Below are 18,463 nucleotides of genomic sequence, written 5' to 3'. Positions count from 1 at the left end.
ATTTTATTTGGGAAGAGGGTAAGTTGCAGTATCAAAAGATCCAGGGTACAATTAAGCAATACCCTTGGGAGCTGCTCCTAATCAAAATTGAACTGTTAACCATTAAATAACAGAGCAACATTGGGGAAGGCCAAGGTTGATACTGCTGAAGTTTCAAAAGTGAAAATCAAAAGAGGTGGACTAAAAGGGTTGAAGGAAGGGAGAAAGATTTAACCTCTGTCGTCCTTACCTGCCCTTCTACCAGCACAGTTTCCACATTGCCATTGTGAAGCAACCACATTGTTGGACTTTTGGGATATCTGGAGTCCCACCTGTGAGATGAGCTACTTGATGTGATTCCAGTGCCTTTTTCCCTGTATAGGTCTCCTGTCAAACATGTTTCTTCCAGAGTGTCTTCAAACCAGTCACCTGTATCTCAAACTCATGTGCTGCCTTAAACCAGCAAGCCAGTGGTTACACTTCTGCACTCATTTTTCCTATAGCCTACTTTGCAGTCCTTCATTATACTCTCTGCTTAAAGACATAAATTCTCAGTTTGAATGATTTTTTCCCTCCTTTTCTTTTTTTCCATCTACTGTTTGTGCCTAGTACACATTTGTCATAAATAAGAGCAGTGAGGAGGCCAGTGTATGACCCACGTGTCTGTCTTTTTTGCCAGGATAAAACCTCAGTCTCAAACCTGGAAATATTTCTCAGATTGTTTTTCCCATACCACCCACATCTTTTTTCCACAAGAGGAAGCTGCTTATGTTGAGTGCTGTGGGAACCTAATTGTTACTTTATCGCACAGTGAGGAAAAAAAAGTGCTAATTAAACAACATGCTTTTCTGAAACCAGATGATACTTTCATTTTCTAGAAAGAGGAAGCTTAATGTAAAATCCCTTCGTCTCTGCCTGGTGAAACCAGATGAATTGCCAAGAAGTTTTCTAATTTCATTTGCATAAGCCTTTTTCTAGCTACTTTGAAGAAAGTTCAAAGCTGACTGTTTGGTTATTTGCCACTCAGCAGCAGGAGTGCTGGCTTTTCATTTCCTCTGTGAGTATTAGGAGGGGTAAAACTGTTCATCTGCATATGATAATGCTGTTCCCTTATTTGCATCTTCCCGTTTTTAAAAGGAGGGCCCAGGTTGATGCAGGAGTCTTGAGTCTGAGTTTGGCTCCAGAGGAGTCCAAATGGACTGCTTTGCTTCACTAGGCTGGTGGGATGCAGAGGTTGTTCACCAGCACAGAGCAGTGTTTCAGCAGCTTGGCACAAGTGTGAAGGATGTTCTTCTAAACATAAGTTTGAACAACATGCCTGAAATCTCATCTTGCCTATGTCAGTAGCCTAGCTCCTTTGTTTCTGTGCCTTGTGTTCCTCTTACATTGTAAGATCTGGTTCCTTTTAAGGCATAGACCTACTGCTTCTTCTTCTTGAGATTTGCTGACTGAACAACAGGTTCATCTTTTCAGTCACAGGCTTTGTGGTATCTAGGGGCTGCTGCTCACCTAGGTATCATTAGGGGAAACTTCACTTCTGTCAACTCTGTGATGCCTTTTCCTGGTCTTAAAATCAAGAGTCAGACACTGTTAGAAGGGAAAAAGGGATTTTACCTCTGTATTTATTTTAAGGATCCTTAGGTGCACTATGTTTAGGTCAAATGCACCTCAATGCACACAGCAATGCACACCCACCCACAATAGATCTGGTATAACATTATATGTCTTACTAATTAGCATATCTATCAAAGATTGCCCAGTGAGAGGCTCAAATGAGCCCTCCTCCCCAAGGAACCTTCCCCTGGATGGTTCTATCTTGGTTTACAGAATGTGTTCTGGAGAGGACCTTGGGGTCTGGGGCACACTGATCCCTAACTACGAAGCTTCTAAAATGTTTAGTCTCCTAGTTTGACAAACAAGTCCAAGAATGAAGGCAAAAAGCACTAAGAATACAGAAGTTGTAAAAAGGTGTAAAAGAAAAGGCAAAAAATCTTCATGGCATCATCTGCAATTAATAAAGCAGTTATTATGCTCATCAAAAAGACCAACCAGGAATGTGCCAGAACTTTGAGATGCTTTTTGTTAGGAAAAACCTTGTCCCATCCCAGGCTGAGATGATGTGCAGCCCCAGCTGCATTGCTCTGTTCTTACAAAGGAAATGAGAATAGGAGGGTGATTTTGAAGAAGAGGTGGGACGATCATCAGTTGATACCACAGGTGTCAACTACCTGCTTTGTGCTGGTGTAAGACTACAGGGAGCCATGGGAACTCATAGTCTGCACAATAGCAAGTGGCTTGGATGCTTTGCTCAACCAAAAGAGAAAATGGGTTGATGAAAATGCAGTAGCATCCCATATGGGGGCTTTTAATGGCATTTTAATTTCTTAATGAGTGAAGCCCGTTTTACTGGATAAGTACATCCAAATTGGATGATAATGTCATTTAGTTAATCCACATTAGTTTAGGGAAATGGAACCACATCTTTTTAGTTTCTCAAACATCCCTGCATTGATGTGTCCTCTGCTTTAGCTCTCTACTCATCTTTGCCCTTACTGCACGGAGTCTCCCTAGCTGAGATCTGTTTGATGGGTTTGCTCCACATACTACATGTTTATTCTCTTTCCTTCGGTTTTGCCTTTTCTAACAACAAAGCATAAATCTGGAATTGTTCATCACAGGACAGATTCCTCACTAACAATTAGTCAAGACCAGAGCCACAAATGGTTGTAACATGTGTCTGTGGCTGGCCAGGATTGCTGCTTGAATATTTTAGCTGTGGTTTATTTTGCTGGAGATACCTGACTGAAGATACTGAGACCATCAGCTGACATTGAAGCCCTAAACCCATAGCAAAAATAAAGATTCCAGTCATCTTCAGCTACTAAGCAAGCCTGCTGATTAGGAGCATTAGCAAGATGGTTCCCTCCTATGCAGTCTGGCCATGCAGAAGGACAGAAGCTCCTTCTGTACCCTTTGGCTGATGTGTATTGTGTTTCATTTATAGTCTGGGACACCTAAGCAATGTTCATTTTTCATGCATTCCTTTTTTCTCTGTTAGGTTATGGAAGATCTCTTCAAGACAGTGACAAGCACTGTGCTCTCCAAATGTCCTCATGATGTTGAGCTTTTTCATAAATACATAGCTCCTGCACAGAAGGTAATGCATGTGACAGGAAAGAACTGCAATCCTGTCCTGTGTTTTTGGGGTTCTTGGCTATGGGAAGGCTTATTTTTTTTTAATTTTTTTTCTTTTTTTACTGTGTTGTCCTGTGTTAAGAAAGTGTAAAAAGCTAAATATCAGCTTGAGCTTAAGTGGTTGTTCAGGCCAACAGAGAGAGGACACACAACTTTGTGTAGCTGGTAGCAAGTGTGGTAGGACTGTAGTTCTCACTTCATCTGGCAGCCTCTGAATCAGCAGTTTCAATAATTGGGTACCCTTTTAGCACCGAATGGCCAGGAATGGATTTTGACCTATATCTAGATCAGAAAGCAGTCCCACAAATTGCACTGTAGAGGGAGATCACTTTCCTGAGTTTTCCCCTGAACCCTTAAGGGTAGCTTTACATGTTTATGTTTTTCTTGTTTTGACCAAGGGCAGGCTGGAACAAATACTGAAGCACAAATTTATGATGTAAGTACTATTTCAAAATGATCTTGCAGAGGGCTTTTGGGGAAAGAGTTCCTATTTTGTATATGTTCTTTTTCTTTCACAACTCAGTGTCTTCTGGGTTAGCATAATGTCTCTAAAAGAGCATGAGTTGCAGTTCCCTTTTACTGTTTGTCAGGTATACCCTTTCATCTCTGCATGAGACTGACACCTGAATCTGCTGGCCTTTGGCTTTTGCTCCCCTGAACAAGATCCTCAAGAGTATTCTCCTTCCAGCCTGCACAATGTACCTGCACAATGGTTGCTCACAGTACCTGCACAATGGTTGCTCACAGTCTTGCTTGGTTTTGGCTTTGATGCTCTGCTTTCATTCACACTTTGACTCCAGTGGCTCTCTTTTTATGAAAGTATTTTATGCTATTTAAAAATCCCAATTGGTTTTCTATTCCCAATTGATTGTGTAACTCCTAATCCCAGTTCTGTTAGTGCTAAAGAACTTAAGGGTTTGGGTGTCCCTCACTGGCCCCCAGGAGTGCCACGTCCTCCCTACTCCTGCTTGTCTCTTCAAATGGTGGAGCTCTCCATTTATCCCACAGAACATTGTAGGGGTTCTCATCCCAACCTTGGTTATCTTGTTAAGCAGCTACAGCCACACTTGGGCAACAGGATCATGGATCCCCCCAGTGCCTCTGCCTGCATGAGCACCAGGGGACACCTCAGTGAAGTTACCATCTCCCCATTTCAGTCCTCTCTTTGGACCTAACTGATGTTCCTGAAAGGACAAAGTTGCACCCAGCTTCTCCCATGCTCCAAGGAAAAGGAGGGAGAGTCAGACCATCCCTTTCTCCCTCTCTGTCTCTCCCTTCATCAGCTGCTGGCAGGTCTGGGGTATTCCTGGCTTACACACATTGGTTACATGTGTTGAACGTGTGCCAGTGAAATACCTCATTTGGTCTGTGGCCTCACATAACCCAAACATGTGGAGCAATATATTTCTTCTTGAGGTATTTCCTCCAGAAGCCTTCCGTGGTTTAGTGAAACCTTGTAACAGGGTGTAAAGAGTGCTCCTTAGGGAATTTGGTTTTTAGTTGGATTTAGGTGGTGATACAAAGATGAAATTATTGTGATCATTTATTATTCTTTCTTCTCTCTGTCCACAACATTTTGCTTGGTATGTGGAAAACTTGGCTGCCACATTATCTTCCAGTGAGTCTTGATTTCCAGTTACCAAACTTGGAGCATTGTTCACTGCACTTTTTCTGTTTGCTTTGCCATGATGCTGTTCTTTTGTGCTGGTGGAAATTGGTGGAGAATCTGCTCTCAAATCTGCCAGAGAAGTAGAGAAACAGTGGTGTACATAAATCGCATGGTTTTTACAAAGTAAAGTGGAAACATTTGAGCTACAAGCCCTTTGCACCCTGGGCTGTTATTTTTGCCTAACACACCCTGAACTATGTTGTTCTAGCTATGCTGATGAGGACATACTGTTTTCTTTTAAAAAATCCACAGATTTCTATGAAGCAATTCTCTGCAGAGCTCACTTCTGACTGAAATGCAACATTGCAATAATGCAGAAGTGTTGAGAGCTTAGCACTTCCTGCCCTGCATGTAGCCAAAGCATAGGAAAGCATAGGATTCTTGCCATATAAAATGCTTTTTGGTTTCTGTCCAAAGAAGCATTGCTGGGAAGTCTGACATTACACACAAGTTGGCATGGTAGTGGGGAAATGCCTCCTTAATTTTCCAGCGTGGCACTTAGCCAGAAAACTTTGTTATTTCTTTCATAGTTATCTTAAAGACTTTTTTCTTCCTCTGGCAGAATTTCCTACAGTGAAGCAGTGGAAATTTTGAAGCAAGCTCCTCAAACTTTCACTTTCAAGCCAGAGGTAGGTCATTACCAGCTGGTGTGTCCTTATGTAAAGCCTGAACTTTCTTGTGGAGGGCTGGGAGCCCTTGGCACAAGAGCCCTCTGCACTCCCTTGGAGGAGAGAGGCCTGAGGGCAAGAAGACCTTCCCCAGAGATAAGCAACCTTCCTCTGGGTCATGTCGAGAAAGTGAACCACCCTCAGCATGCCTTGTTTCTATATGATAATAGCCTGTACCCAGCTGGCTAGTTGGTTTCTACCCCACCCCCTGCCTTCCCCATATGACCTCTGTCCCCAAGCCCTGATGGAGGGAGTTCTCATCCCTGGCCTCCCCTTCACAGGGGCTGCTGGACAATAAAAGCCACCTCTGTGGAACTGCTATGCGAGGCTCCTGTCTCTCTGTCCCCGAGTTTGCCTCGCGTGATTTCACAAAGAGCTGAATCACAAGAGCTGGAATCACCTGTAGCTGAGAAATCACTACACTTGCTGAAATCACCTGCTGCCCAGGGAAGCCAACCATGGCCCCTGGAGGAGTTGTTCCTTGCAGGACACTCTTTCTGGGAAGGTCGTGGCACACGGGATTGTCCACCCTCAGCTCTCCAGAAAAGCAGCACTTTCTCTCATATCACAAAGTTGTTACTTTGCACAGATTATTTGCCTCCTGGGGTGTTTTGTTTGCTGGGTTGTAAATCAGGTGTAACTTTTTGTCCTTTGGGGTTGAAACAGGAGCAATACAAGCAGTGAGATGTGTAGCAGAAGAACATGTAACACTTGAGGGAAGGAAGTGATGAGATTGCAGTTGAAGGACCAAGGCTTTAGCAAAGGCACTTCTCTTTCCTGTATGTGAGTAGTGCTGAGAGTGTTGCAGATTCAGTAGCAATCCTCTAAGAAGAGTTGCTGTAATAGTTTTCAAAAAAAGGAAAGATAAGAGGATAGCACTGAAAGTTTGACAAGGATTAATAAACCAATACCATGTCAAAATACCATGTATTCTAAATGTAGGTAAAGGGAATCCCTTGTCTTTCCAAAGCATAGACGTGGACTGGGAAAAACAGTAACGTGCTAGTCTTTCAAAGCTGTTAGATTATGGTTTTCTAAAAATCTTATTTTGGCCAGTTTCAAACACACACACACACACTCCAGTATGGGACAGCATTTGTGGTGGTGCTCATCTTATGTGTATATTGTTTAATCATTATCTTATTATGATACTTTGAGGAAAATAACCCTCTGGCTGAAGCCACCCTCATAGCCAGTTGTGTAACTGTCTCATCTCTGTGCACAAGTGGGTGTAGAACCTCAAATCTTGCATCTGCGCTACCTGGATCTGAGACAGAAAACTTGGGATATTTTAGTATGAAGAGGGTCTGGGGGAGGTCTGTTAGACTTTTCCCCTTCCATTCCCCCAATATTCTTTGCACGTCCTATAAACAGACTGGGAGTCTCAAGTCAAAAGCCACAGGATTTATAACATCCCTGGAAAAAAGGAAAAGTGAGGGGCATTGCAAATGACAAGGTTTCTGATGACAAAGAAGTGGTTAATAGGATGCTAGGTTTTCTTAAGTGAGAATTAATGTAGCATGTAACAGGACACAGCAGGGAAGAGAGCAATCAGCCTAGGAGAGCTGCTTTCTATACACCAAAGGTAATACTGAAAGAAGGCTGGTTTGCTGGGTCAAGTAAGCTGGCCTCGGATAGGTGCCTGTTTCCCTTTAGGTATGCAGAGTGTGGTTTGCGGGTTTTGGTTGTTCATTTGGGATTTTTCCTGATTTGAGACCAGATGCTTGGGCTTGATGCAGGGACGATCTAGCCCTGTTCTGTGAAGTTAAATCATACTATATTCCATGCTTTGCTCTGCCTGAAAACTTGTGAAGCTGTTTACTTCCCAGTGACCTGTATGAGAAGTTGCTTTGCTTGGTTTCATGTTACTCGAAGCAGCACATCTCTCTATATGTACAGGGATTTTGCTGGGTCTCTTGCCATGGTCAAGAGGCACCAAAGCAGATTCCCAGGCCCCTTTTGTTGTCTTTACAGTGGGGCTGTGACCTCCAAACGGAACATGAGAAGTACCTGGTGAAGCACTGTGGTGAGGTTCCTGTGTTTGTGGTTAACTACCCATATGACCTCAAACCTTTCTACATGCGGGACAATGAAGATGGACCTCAGCACACAGTGAGTCCATGGGTCACACCTCTACCACTTCTTTGTCTAGGCACATGTCTTGGCCTACTGATAGACATCATCTGCTGGGCCTGCCCTCAAGAAGTTCAAGATAAGATATGACCATCAGGTGATCCTGTCCATTTTTTTTCCTGTTGTTGAAAAAATACCCAAAGCAGGAACAACAGGAGGAGGAAGATTCTGGAGTTGGGATAGTGTTAACTTTTTGTTTAGTTTCCTTCAGACAAGTTTATCATAGTTTATTTCTTTTCCTGGTAAACTTTTGTACTGTTAGGTGAAATGCCTAGAACTGGATGGTTTCAAGCAGTCTGTGATTCTCGTCATCCAAATGTAGCATCCATGTAATACTCAAATAGCAGATAGGCACAAGAAGTAAGCTCTTTATCAAGTCTCCTGCTTTGAAATTGTGATTTCTCAACTGAACTGAGACAACCTGAAGCATTGCTTGTGCTAAACAGAGCAACTACTCCACCATGTACCACTGTGGCTTCAGTGGCTTTAATTCTAGCAACATTTCAGCTGTGGGATAAGAAAAGTAACCCTAGAAGACAAAACAGAGAAGACAGACAGCCCAAACCTAACAGCCTAAGTGGTAACACTTGGATCCTAAGACTTGGATCCAGCACATGAGTGCCATTGCTTCCATATCCATTCAAGGAATGGGGGTAGAAAGGGCTGAACACAAGCTGCAGCATCAGAGTAGGGAATCAGGGCTTCAGAAAACTTGCCCGTGTGTCTTGCTGTCTTTGAGCTGCTGTTGGGTTCTTTATAGCCTCACACAGGGTGTCACCAGAGTAACTTGGTGAGATTCAGTTCAAACCACTTGCAGTTGATGTCCTCAATCTGGGACATCACTGCTATCATTTAGGTTTCTGTAGATTAGTGATGTTTATCCTTGCAAAATTTCCTCCCAGCCTTCTCCTGTCAACAGGAGACTTCTCAGGTATGTGCATATCCCTATGTAAGTGTCCTGGACACTGGAAGAATTACAGTAGGGTTTTATGAAAAACCATCAGTGTCAACTGTTCTGCTAATCACTGTGTGGCATGACTTGAATTAGTTTTCTTTCTTTGAAGGTTGCAGCTGTTGATCTCCTTGTACCAGGAGTAGGGGAGTTGTGTGGAGGCAGCTTGAGAGAGGAGCGACTGCCCTTCCTCAAATCACGCTTACAGAGGTATGGAAAATCTGCAGATGACAGGAGACTAGCCTGACCAAGAGAGTGTTTCAGCAGCTCTCAGTGGTTGGCAAGACAGAGGAGTGCAAGGGCAGCTAATAGTATTTAAAAGAAGCCTATTTTTGTCTCTGTGATATCAATTTATCTGAGTAGGTTCTTGTGCTTCTGTTGTAGGTGTGCAAAGGGCCTCTCTGTTTTAGCTCACCAGAGAAGAAAAGTTTTCTTTATGCTAAGAGGCCAGGGCAGGAGAATGCCTCAGCTCTGCTGTGACTGTCTGGAGCAGGGTCTGCTGTGGGAGACTTCATCCTTGAGCCTTTTCTTCACAGTTTTTGTGGCTGAAAGTGGATTGTGAAGGTGGAAGTTGTCACATATACAGAACTTAGATATCTGTCATCACGTTGTGTAACTGAGGAATTGCAGTTTTGGTCAGAAGCTTTGCCAGTTGTGATGCAGCTGGCCTCAGTGATGGGCCTGATTTCAGAGAATATGGTTCTTTGCTAATAGTTTCATGGGAAACTTCACTGAAACTGCCCAAGACCTATACTGTGTCATGTGGGCCCTTCCTTCCCTGCTGCCTTAGGTCAGCATCTTGTTACTTTTGGTAATTTTAGGCTAACTTCAATGTCAGAATATCAAAGCTGCTGTTTAATTAACAATTATTGATGTTATACATGGGGTAATTCTCCATAGACAGTTATTCTCTGTATCCTATCTGATTGTTCAAAAATTTTGTAGAATCAGAGAATGGTTTGGGTTGGAAGGTACCTTAAAGACCATCTACTTCCAACCCCACTGCCATGGGCAGGGACACCTTCCATGAGATCAGGTTGTGCAAAGTCCCATCCAGCACCTGAACACTTCTGTTTGGGCCAGTCATACACTTGTGCAATGTAGTTCTGGAGGAAGGTTAATCCCAGAGTAACACCACTTGCACATTGGGAATTAATTTGTTGTTTAAATCAGCCACATGCTCACACAGACAGGTCTAGTCAGTGGAGAAGAGCAAAATCTATTTCAGCATAATGAATCCAAAAGGCACAGGACAGTTAAATCACCAGAACATTAATTCTCTGTTGTTAGTATAGGATAATGATATTCCCTGTGCTTCCTGCTACTCTCCCTGTAGGTTTTCTGAGGTAGGGATGCTTCAATTGATGTAAAGTACAGTGTTGCCTGCTGCACTTTTTCAATCAAAACTTTTTGCCAGTATCTGAGTCCACAGTCCTCAGGAAGAAGAGAATGGTCCATGTGGAGTTTCAAGCCAGACTTTCTTGTTTGTCAGGAAAGTCACAGAAAGCATTTCAAGATACAAATGGGGTGTGTCTTCAGTAAGTCACACCTCCTTTCACGTTTTTGTCAATTTTGAGTCCTCAGGATCTGATTTTGTTGAGCCCCAATACTTTAGACCTTTGAATTCTATTTCCTGCAGAACCAGCATAACCTTAGAGAGAAGAACAGGATTCTTGTCTCCTTAGGCATTAATTCACCAGACTTTCCCTTTTCTTGTAGCATCCTCTTCCAGGCAAGTGCTGCTTGTGCAGAATAACTGTTCCTTTACTTACAGGGGGTTTTCTTTTTGTTTCACAGATTAGGACTCACAGATGCCTATCAATGGTAAGATGCAAGCTCTATTTCTTCTTTTGAGATTATTTAAGCAGCTGGGGTTTTCTGTTTTTATAAAATTTTGGTCCTGTTCTTGAGGGAACATTTTTTGGCCCTGTTGCCCTGCCATCACTGCCAGTCTAAATGAAAGAGCCAGTTCATTTAAACAAAGTTTAATCTAATGCTTCTTAGTTTATGCTTGCAGTTTGTCCAGTCATGGCACAGGTCATTCCTCTAAGGATTGCATGAGGTGGATTAATTTACAACCCATAATGATTTTTGATATTAAATCATTAGGCTGTGTTTGAAGTTGGGTAGATTCTGACCACCATGCACGAGATAAACAGGTTACAGAACCACAAGCAATTTGTGACCTTTAACAGGTCTATGAAAAACTCCCTTAGCAATTGACAGGGCAATTGAGTCAAAAAATCTTCCCTAGCAAAGCAGTTAAAGCAATTAAAACTGCCCTTCTAAGGAGACAGATCAACCTTTGAATTAAAAGTTTAACCTATTAAAACGACAGAAGGTTCTTAGTGTTCCTCTTGACAATTGTTCCTTGGCATATACTTCGTCATAGCTACTGAGAGAGTGCTGGTGCAGAGAATTTTAAATTTAGAAGAGTATATTCAAATATTCTGCAGTATTTGGATTGATCGTTAGGAAGGCCACCTTGAAAGAAAGCAAGGTATAGGTTCTTCACTCTCCCCTTTCCACCGTGTGAAATGACTGAGGAACAGACCAGTGTATGGCAGATCTTCATATCATCCACGTGCAAACATGGTGAATTTAGTTTCTTCCTTTGTTGTTGTATTTGTGGGCCAGAATACACCATATCCCTTTATCTGAGGGAAGGGTTATCCTGAACAAGGGTGATAAATTGTGGGGTTAGATACTGAGATACAGCCCAAGCAAGTTTGGTGTTCAATGGTAGAGCCTTCCAGCACTACTAAGATCGCACAGCCCTGCCTCATGCTTCCCTCAGAAAAAGATTAGGACATTGCATGTCACCCATTTGCATTCTCATGGGATGTGTAGTGATCACATTCTGGAAACTCTTCCTGCTGTAATCTTGTTTTGGAGACTCTTTCCTCCTTTACTCCCTCTGCTCCATCACAGACAATGTAACTTCCTGGAGAAGATGAAAGCTGTTGTTAACTCTCTGCCATAGCAGGGTCTGGTGTCCTAGGAAGGTGCAGGACAGTAGTAATTCTGGATGCTTCTGAATTGCAGTCCAAAATCTGCCAGGTGGGTGGTTTGCCAGCATTCATCTTTTCAGTGGAGGTGGCAGGAGAGACTAAAATTAATCTCCTCCAATTTAGTGATTGAATTGAGTCTCCAAAGCTGGCTCAAAAACTCCTGGAAGAACAGTTGAGTCATTCCTTTTTAAATATAATATTTGCTGACTTTTGAATGTGATCTCTTTGAAGTTCTTTAACCATTGCTATATCTCTGATTCTACCTGTCTTCTTTGCCCCAGTAAGCAAGAGGATATTGTGGGGTCTGACTGTTTCTAGGACAGTTTCAGGATTGTCTTATTTGTAGGAGAATTGTAGGGCAGAGGCAACTGATGATCTGAAATACTGCTCTGCTTCTTGCCATTCCTACGTTTTAGCAAGCTTTTCAGAAAATAGATAGAGTGACATGGTCAAACGCTGTGAGTTTTCTTCAGTTTACTACATCTTTGCTGTTGTGCAGGTTTCTTTCCATATAGAATATGACTTGGAGTAGTATTTGGCATGACTTTGTAGCTATTTTATCTTATTTTCACACTTTTTGCTTTGAATTGTAGATAGAAAATAGCTCAGAGCTATAGATGATGATCTTGGCTAAACTGAGAGGTCTGTGGAAATGAGGTGGGAAAGTCGAGTGATGTGAGTACTCTGGGAGTTCACTTGATTTCTCTGTGACCAGGGAGTATTAAGTATATTGCCTTGTGAACAGGGGACTTGATCCTGCTTGCAGCCTCCACGTGCCGTCTTAAAAGTAACAAAGCAGGTACTTTGTAATCACCAATGTGTTCCCACAGCCATCAGCATGAGCAGGGTTTCAGACAGTCTTCCTATGTGTTAGGCACCGCTTTCCTTACTCTGATTATCACCTTGTGCTTCTGTGGAGACAGTTGTCTCATACAGAACCCTTTGCAGCTGGTACCTTTTTGATCTTCTGGTGTAACCCTGGTGAAAGTACACAGTAGAAGAGCAGGTGTTGTCTGCTCTCTTCAAGTGGATGTTACTGTGTTGTTTTGACCCTGCTCCTGCTCTCAATGAAGAAGGTTGAGCTGTGTTGGGCTCTTTAACTTCTGATTTTCTTTGAAGCTTGAATGTCAGAGTGTTGTTCTGTTGGGTCCCTGTGTGGCAGGGTAAAAAGGAGGAGTCGGGCTTAGGGAAAAGTAGCACTGGTGAGCCACTTGCAGCCCATGGCCAGTGACTACATTCACATCATCCTTTAACCTTCTTCAGAGCCCAGTGAAAACAGGTAGCCCATCACTGTCCTTGGCAGCCACCTGGTCCTATTACTCCTCTTTTGAGAAGAAACTGGAGCACAGTGCTGGGCCAGACAGAGGCAGGCAGAAAGTCAGGGATTCTTTCCTTACACACACAACACACACACACACACACACCCCCAGCAGAATATTCAGTTTCATGGACTGTGGTATCTTTGTTCTTTCAGCCTTACTTTTTTCAAACTGGCCACAGAAGCTTCAGTATAGTAAGGGGATTGTATAAAAGGTTGAGATTTTATTTGTTTTGAAAAGAGACTGGAAAGAACACATTCTGTTTATGAATGGTCACTAGGAGAGCACTGCTCTTCATAGTGTCCTGCTGTGCAACACAGCTCATGATGTTGATAAAAGAATATAAATCTTTAAAAGGATCAATGGAAATGCTCTTCTACCACGGCACGTAATGAGCTCCTGGAATTCATTGCTGGGGGATGTTGTTACAGCACACACTTTGGTAAGATTCAAATCTCTGAAGACCTACCAGTCCTGAGGTCCAGAACAGGAACACCAGGGCTAGCTGGGGTCACAGAAACTTATTTCCCCTATGGAATAATTCTGTACAGTCCACCAGTTGCCAGTGGAGTGCTCAGCTCTCTTCTTAAGTATGAGCTACTAGCAAAAACAGCTAGACTAGTTCACAACTCTTTTTGAGGTGAGAAACATCCAATGTCTGTGGACTATTGAATGGAGGAAAACCTCAGGGAGCATTTTCCAGCCTAAAGAGATTTTTCTCTTCATCTGCAGGCAGTTACTTTTTCTTTCATCTGTGAAGAATGGAAAATTTCTCAATTCTTCTGCTTCTTCTATGCACAGTCATCAGAAAGGATTCACAGTCTTGATCCTCAGCACATTTTAATTCAATGGACTTTTTCCATTAACTTTGATGGGTTTTGTTTCACTCCTTTTGCCAAAATGGCTTCTCAAAGTGCTTTGAGATATACAGATCAAAGTCCTGGATAAGCAAGGGTAGAATTTATTATTATTATTGTACTTCTGGAAGAAGCTGAGTTATTTCATCTTCTTACAATGACTTTATAAACTCTGTTGCCAGCAAAAAGGGAGAGAAGATGCTGGGCTTAGTCTCAACTGCCTTTGCACAGGCTGATGCACTTACAGACATCATCACAAAAGTTTATGCTGTTACTTGTATTCCTAGTTACAGCTAAAGTAGTTACCAGCTGGCTTGCCAGTTCTGCTCAGCACTCCTGAGCTGGGTCAGATTGATCTCCCATGGCCAGCACCCATATCCCTCACATTTATGAGGTCTTTCCTGTTTCCTGAGTCACCACCCTCAGCATCAGGTCTGCCCATCACCTTCCTTGCAAACCCTTGTACAGCTACGCAGCGGAGCTCCCACGGGAGCAGTTCCAGGGTATTTGCAGAGACACAAATTCTTCTTAAAGCAGTCTGTGTAAAGTGGATAGAGATGAAGACCACCACCATACTGCTGCGCAGCCTATGTGTGCAACATATCCTAAGCATAATCCTCATCACAAGGTGTGGGGTGCATACACCGACCCTTAGTGAGCCAAGCTAGCACCCAGCAGCACAGAGAGAAAACCACACGGGTCCCAGTCATCAGAAAACATGTCCCACTCTTGGGCCGCCTGTTCAACCTGCAAACTGTACTTTGTGTGTCAATGCTACTAGGAAGAAGTAAGCTCTGCTTCTCTTTTTGCTATTTGGGCAGTGGAGAGGTGGGGAAAAACACTGGGGAAGAAAAAACCTGAATATTGGATTGAGTGTAATAAATGGTTTCCCAAATTTTAACTGCTGTTAATGAGCTGTAAGGAAAAACAGTATTTCATGGTATGAAAGGCATACTATCAAACTGAGTGACAGGGCAACCTTGCAGCTGTAGAATTTGTGGGAGACTACTTTTATTTTGCAAGTAAGGGTGATGATGGGCTTTACTTTGTCTTCACTCTGTTAAAATACAGAAAGTTCTGATGTCCAAGCAAGTACACTCAAATATACATAATGTATATTTTACATATTTATACATGTATAAGCATATATACATATGTAAGTATATATACACACAAATATAATATTTCCTTGCAGTTTATTAACAGTATATACAATCTGGGAAGCCATTTATTGCAATCAATCCAGTCTTAATTTCTTTCACAGTGTTTCCCTCCCCTCTACTCCACTGCATAAGTAGTAAAACATATGCATCCATATTTTAGTGCACTTGATTTTTTTTTTAACTGGGATGATGAAATATTCATACACCGAGATTGGAAGCAAGTAATACATCTGGAGTCGCTCAATCCCCTCCTACTAGTGCATTCATATAAAGCAGAATAACTTTGTGCCCTCAGCAATCCCAGAAGTGGCCCCACAAATCAATAGACCCACTGAGATGTTCTTCACTTCTATTAAAATAAAACCATTGGTGACAATTTATAGCTGCAAATACAGTATCACATCAGCCACAGTCCAGCTGGGAAATGGGTAACTATAGAAGAACCATCATAATCTTGTTGACACCCACATTCTCGGAGTATCTGCTTCCAAACGTTCTCTGAATTTTCTGTGCACAACCGCTGCTGTTCTGCAAAACAAAATGTCTTGTTCCAGATCTCATTTTTAGAGAAGATTTGTTCAAGGGGTTTTTTCTGGCTTACTATGGAAATAAATGAATCAGTCTGTAAGAGTGATTGGGGAAATAATAGCAAAAAGCCATCATAATTACCTTAAAAGGAAAAAAAAAAAAAGGAATGTTGAGCAGACAGAAGCAAGACCCATTTAAGCTTCTGAAGAAATTACTGGAAATGAAATGACTTAGGCTACTGAAAAGCAAACAGAAAATGAAAGAACTTGCAGGGCAGATTTCAACACCAGCATGGCAAGGGCTAGACAAGCCCAAGCAGAGAGCTTCATCTCCAGTAGTGGAAGTGCTTTGTGATTCTGTAGGAACCTGGGTTTATGCCTCTGCTAGGGATATTTTAGGTACTAAAACTACAAAGGTGTTTTCAATATGAGGAGAGCTATGGTGCTCAAACTTCATACCCAAATAAGTTCTTGCTCCTAAACAAAATATGCTGTAGGGTATTGGCAAAGCATCGCTATGCTGGTTTAAATGGGTTCAAACCTGGGGTTTCTGCTAACACAATTCTGCTTCTTCACACCACTGACCAACACAGAAATCACAGTGATTAGGGTCAAAGGGAAGTAATTAAGATGGAAAGCAAAACCTTAGATAAAAAGCTGACTTTAATGGCATGAGCATAACTGTGCTGCAAGTGTAACTGTCTGTTTGAATTACAGGTATCTAGACCTCCGGAAATTCGGATCAGTTCCTCATGGAGGCTTTGGAATGGGGTTTGAACGCTACCTGCAGTACATCTTGGGAGTTGACAATATCAAAGATGTTATTCCTTTCCCCAGGTTTCCTCACTCCTGTCTCCTGTAGCTCAGCAGCTGACTCACATGGAGAAAACTGCTGGCATAACTATGTGTATATAACATACCAGGATATGACTGAGTGTGTTTTAGTGGGAAATCAAGATAATTTTTATATCAATGAAACTCTTGGTCAATTTAATGTGGGATATTGAAAATAACATATGTTCTGGTGAGATTATAGAAGGACACTGGCAGTTAATTTGATAGCAGCTTGTGTCTTCAGTGCACTTCGGGACTATTAATAAATCCCACTAAACTAAAGGGTTACGATTCTCATGAGACTAGTACAAGCCATGGAAGTACTGAACAAGCATCGTTGGAAGGTAGCAGGGGGTTTTATGTGAAATACTAATAAGGAAGTGTGGCCTAAAATATTGTCATGGCTGTGATGCACTTGCTGTCATGAAATGGCTGCTGCAAAGCATGATTCTCCCCACTCCAAGTTAAAAGCAAATATTGTTTACCTTGAAAAAATCAGCCAAACCTAGCAAGGAACAATGTCATATTAGAACTGCCGGAGGGAGTTTGGTGAATTGATGTTTGATTTTGTGAATCATCAATAAAGATGTACACTGGGTTGTTTTATAACTCTGTATGGTTTCTTCTTCTGTTACAAAACTGTAAGTCTCAGCATCAGAGAGTTTCCTTCAGTGTCTTTGGTAGAGGTTTCGTTTTCTGTCTAACCAAATTAGTTGCACAACTTCTGCAGAAAGTATCTGTCTCCAAGAAAGCACACATTCATAGCAGACAGAAATGTTCAGTTAGATGAGAGTTCATTCATCCATTCATCTCTCCAGAGCCAACTTGGAGTTCATGGTGGGGTTTTGTTGTTGCTTTGCTTTTCTGTTGTTGTTATTGAGAAAATCTCTCATGTGCTCATCGGACCAAGCAGTTTGGTCTTTATTGCAAAACAACTGACAGATGCTCCCAAGCATTGCTATGTATGAAGTAATTGCTTATCACTCTAAGATCTGAACTCCTTGGCAGTCTCTAATGGGTTTATGTTCTCAGCTTCTTGCCAGGTAAAGAAATACTCATTTCTATTTTGAAGACTATTGTCAAAGACCAAGTGACTTGCCTAAGGCAACTGGAAGCCAGTAATTTATTTGGGACTTGAATTGAGGGTTTCCAGCATCCTTCTTCCCTTCCAAATTATTGCAATCCAGCAAATGGTCATTTGCACAGTCCTTGCTACTCTGGAGCCCACTACTGCTGGAGTATAAACAATGTATATAAAGAGAAAAAGCAAGGTAGTGGCCTTACTGCTGATGAACCCCGTGTAAATTGGCACACACTACATGAAGTGGTTGCAGGACAGCCCTGAAGACTTCTTTTCCAAGTAGATGGAAGAGATTGAAAAATAGCAATCAACTAGCATTGCACTGGTAATAGTGCAGTCACAGTTCTCTCTGGTAAGGCTGTGTAGTACTGCACCTGCAGTATCTAAAAATACCTGTTTATGTCATGTGGCACCTGCCATGTCTCGGTGTGCTCTGTGGCTGGGGTTTTTACCTGTTATGATCATGCAGGCATCCACCATGGGGTCATTACTTTGGGGGGTTTCTTGCGTGCACTGAGACATCTCCTGCATATCAAGACTTTTTCATGTCTCCTTCATCCACTTGATTAGGCGGCTGTTAATTGTGCGTTTGCTGGTTTGCATTTCCCAGTACAGCCCTGAGTTGACAAGTCTGGTTCCACAAAACAGTTCAAGCACCTGCCTTCCTTTTGAAACCACTGTGAAGTTCCTACATCAGACACCCAACTATCTTCCTGCATTTGGACCATCTCTCCTTTAGTATGTTGTCTTAAGTGTTATTGCTGGCCTTTATGTTTTGGAATTACTTCTCTCTGCAGAAATATGTGGAAAGAGTACAGCTGCCAAACAGCCCCATCCATAGCATGTTCCCTAAATAACTTGCAATGAGCAGGGGTCCTTATTGAGGTCCTTAGTCACTGATTCTGTCACAGTCGCTGTAAATGAGAGTGCCTGAACTGGAAGCCCATCTTCTGAGAACAGAGTGGGGGGATAGCAGAACATCTCCTGTCCACTCTGCTGTCAATCCCCAACAGCAGCTCTGGGCTGCCTGTGTTGGTTTTGGCATCAGCAGGAGGTTGTTGATCCTTCTGTGAGA

The 18,463-nt window shown here is 42.4% G+C and overlaps 1 protein-coding gene across 3 annotated transcripts in view; it reads left to right on the top strand.

The window, feature by feature from the left end:
• The window catches only part of NARS2 (asparaginyl-tRNA synthetase 2, mitochondrial (putative)), a 50,671-nt gene extending 33,755 nt beyond the window's left edge, over positions 1–16,916 (top strand). For 2 of the 3 annotated variants that reach the window (XM_017735901.1, XM_017735900.1), the window contains 7 exons: positions 3,038–3,136; positions 3,573–3,610; positions 5,406–5,472; positions 7,486–7,623; positions 8,709–8,806; positions 10,394–10,420; positions 16,191–16,916. In XM_017735901.1, coding sequence (XP_017591390.1) covers positions 3,038–3,136; positions 3,573–3,610; positions 5,406–5,472; positions 7,486–7,623; positions 8,709–8,806; positions 10,394–10,420; positions 16,191–16,335 — 612 coding nt within the window. In that variant the 3' untranslated portion in view covers positions 16,336–16,916. The remainder of the gene's footprint in view (positions 1–3,037; positions 3,137–3,572; positions 3,611–5,405; positions 5,473–7,485; positions 7,624–8,708; positions 8,807–10,393; positions 10,421–16,190) is intronic. The other variant, XM_017735898.1, reaches the window with a different exon arrangement.
• Positions 16,917–18,463: the final 1,547 nt, after the last annotated feature.

Source organism: Corvus brachyrhynchos, unplaced genomic scaffold (assembly GCF_000691975.1).
Source record: "Corvus brachyrhynchos isolate BGI_N302 unplaced genomic scaffold, ASM69197v1 scaffold44, whole genome shotgun sequence".
NCBI lineage: Eukaryota > Metazoa > Chordata > Aves > Passeriformes > Corvidae > Corvus > Corvus brachyrhynchos.
This window is presented reverse-complemented; position numbering and strand designations above follow the sequence as displayed.